The sequence below is a fragment of the Battus philenor genome, unplaced genomic scaffold (genome assembly GCF_028537555.1).
Source record: "Battus philenor isolate CCGP_79_NKW_IND1 unplaced genomic scaffold, ilBatPhil1.0.hap1 SCAF_15, whole genome shotgun sequence".
In the NCBI taxonomy this organism is placed as follows: Eukaryota; Metazoa; Arthropoda; class Insecta; order Lepidoptera; family Papilionidae; genus Battus; species Battus philenor.
Window position 1 is genome coordinate 4,582,723 of NW_027181677.1, and position 2,054 is coordinate 4,584,776.

Sequence of the window (2,054 nt, forward strand, 5' to 3'; positions counted from 1 at the left end):
AAAATACTAATGGAATACGCATACCGCGGTAGCAATATAGCATATACTACTAATAGTTTTCAATGATAATTATTATACAATAATTTCGCCAAAGGGACATGAGTATAGTTCTGCTATGGCCTTTTGTTTATCAATAAAGACTGCCTAAACTACGCGTTAACAGGTATATTGGTTTATGATTAATGAATGGATATTGTTTAATGTTTGGGCAATTACTGTCTTCACGCGCTAGTAAAATTTAATCAAATATATCTTAAATATGATAAGATTTTGAAAATGAAATTTAATTTATTTTGTAATCATGTCAATTAAAATTATGTTGTATCAATAACAATATTTAAAAGTGTATTTTAGTATTTTTTAAAAGAATTTTAGACAAAGATTAAATTTTACAAATAGTATTGTTGTTGAATAAATGTAATTATGTGAGGGAAATGAAATTCATAATGCAATAGATAATTTTTATTTTTTATATGTACACATAGTAAAGATACAGATTAATATATTTATTTTTAGATCGTCAATACATATAATAATTACCGGAAAGTAAGACATTTACCAAAGTTTTATCTAGTCTATACTAATGATTAGCATAATTTTAATTTTAAGTAGGAAATCTTTTTTTAATAGATGTTGAATTGTTTTTAAAAGTGAAGCCAAATCGAATACAATGTTTTTCTGTAAATAAAACTAAAATAAACCAGTCCTTAAAATACAATGCTTTTATTCAATAATACCTTTTGTCACACAAAGGAACGCTTAAGTACTTCAGAACGGTTCGCACAAAACTGAGACTTTTAAAAATATGTTTACGGTTCACAAATAATATTAATTAAGGACAACAGTTTTAAGATGACGCACAAAATTTTAATATATATTTAATTATCATGTCAAAAAAAACAAAGCACAGCATTAAAAATCAATTTCAAAGGACATAAACGAAAACGCTTCTCTATTGGACGATTTTACTCCATTTATATAATATTTAGAAGATTTGCTTAACAAATATAATTCGTAAACTTTGACTAGACAGCGACTAGAATGCCCTGGTGGGCCACCTGTTGCTTCATTAGCAACGATTAACCTTATTTTAGGAGAACAACCAGAGCCTCTGCTGCAGGAAAGTGGAGAGTACGTAGTAAGGAGACACGGAACGACACTGATTAAGTTTCACTGAGGGTTGAAAAGTTCGCAGGGGTTTAGGTTCTGGGAGGCTCTGGGCCTAGCAACGCTCAGGCTACCGCCATCTCACCGATGCCGCGTAGTAGGCGCGAGCGCAGGCGAGCGAACACAGGGTGTTCGATCGGGATGCCGCGACCGTGCAGGAAGCGGAGCGTCTCCTGAGCGCACACCAAGAATCCAAGCTGCTCCGGATCCATGTCCACGGGCACCGAGTCCAGTAGAGGGTCCTCGTTCTCGTCGCCGAAGCCACGGTCTGGGTTGTCGGACGAGTCGTCGTTGTGGTCCGCCTCCAGCTCGACGGAACAAATGCGCCCGAAAAGTCGCTTGAGCGCCTGCCGCTTCTCCGCGCTGTCCGAGTCGTTCCTCAGCGGCTCGCTGCGAGAACGCTTGCGGCGGCGCTGTCGCTTCACGCGCCGGTCCACTTCGTTCTCGCGTTCGCGTTTGCGCTTGCTCGTCATGATCGTAGCTTGCCCGCCGGCGTCGGGATACGGACTGCGAATGGGCCGTGCACAGGGAATTGAAGGGCCGCGATGCGATTACACGGAGCGTGCGCCGTCTCGCTCGCGCGCGCCGTCTACGCCCGCGTCGGAGCGGGACGGAACGGTCAGCTGCAGTAGGAACAGCTGGGCGAGCAGATGCAGGGCGCGGGGCACGCACGCTTTGTTTGATAAAGTTTATTCGGGAAAATAAAACTGTTGGGCGCGATTGCGCGGGCAGGCGGCGAGGGCAACGGGGGCGGGGGGGCGGCGCGGCGCGCGGGGCGTGCGGCCCGGTCGACAGCTGCGCCGCATCTGCCGGGCTCAGGTGGATTCCTCGTCTTAAGATGCCAATAGGAGCCTACATCGTACCACGTAACAAACACCCGTGCCCCC

General features: G+C 43.6%; 1 protein-coding gene across 1 annotated transcript; it reads right to left on the bottom strand.

The window, feature by feature from the left end:
* Window positions 1-522: 522 nt before the first annotated feature.
* Window positions 523-1,850, bottom strand: insb (insensible). Its single transcript, XM_068761829.1, has one exon. It carries the CDS (start codon window positions 1,638-1,640, stop codon window positions 1,233-1,235), a length of 408 nt encoding a protein of 135 aa, XP_068617930.1. The 5' UTR covers window positions 1,641-1,850; the 3' UTR covers window positions 523-1,232.
* Between the last annotated feature and the right edge of the window lie 204 nt (window positions 1,851-2,054).

What these genes read in the sequence shown, in the direction of transcription:
- insb (XM_068761829.1), bottom strand. Translation starts at nt 1,640, where the DNA reads ATGACGAGCAAGCGCAAACGCGAACGCGAGAACGAAGTGGACCGGCGC.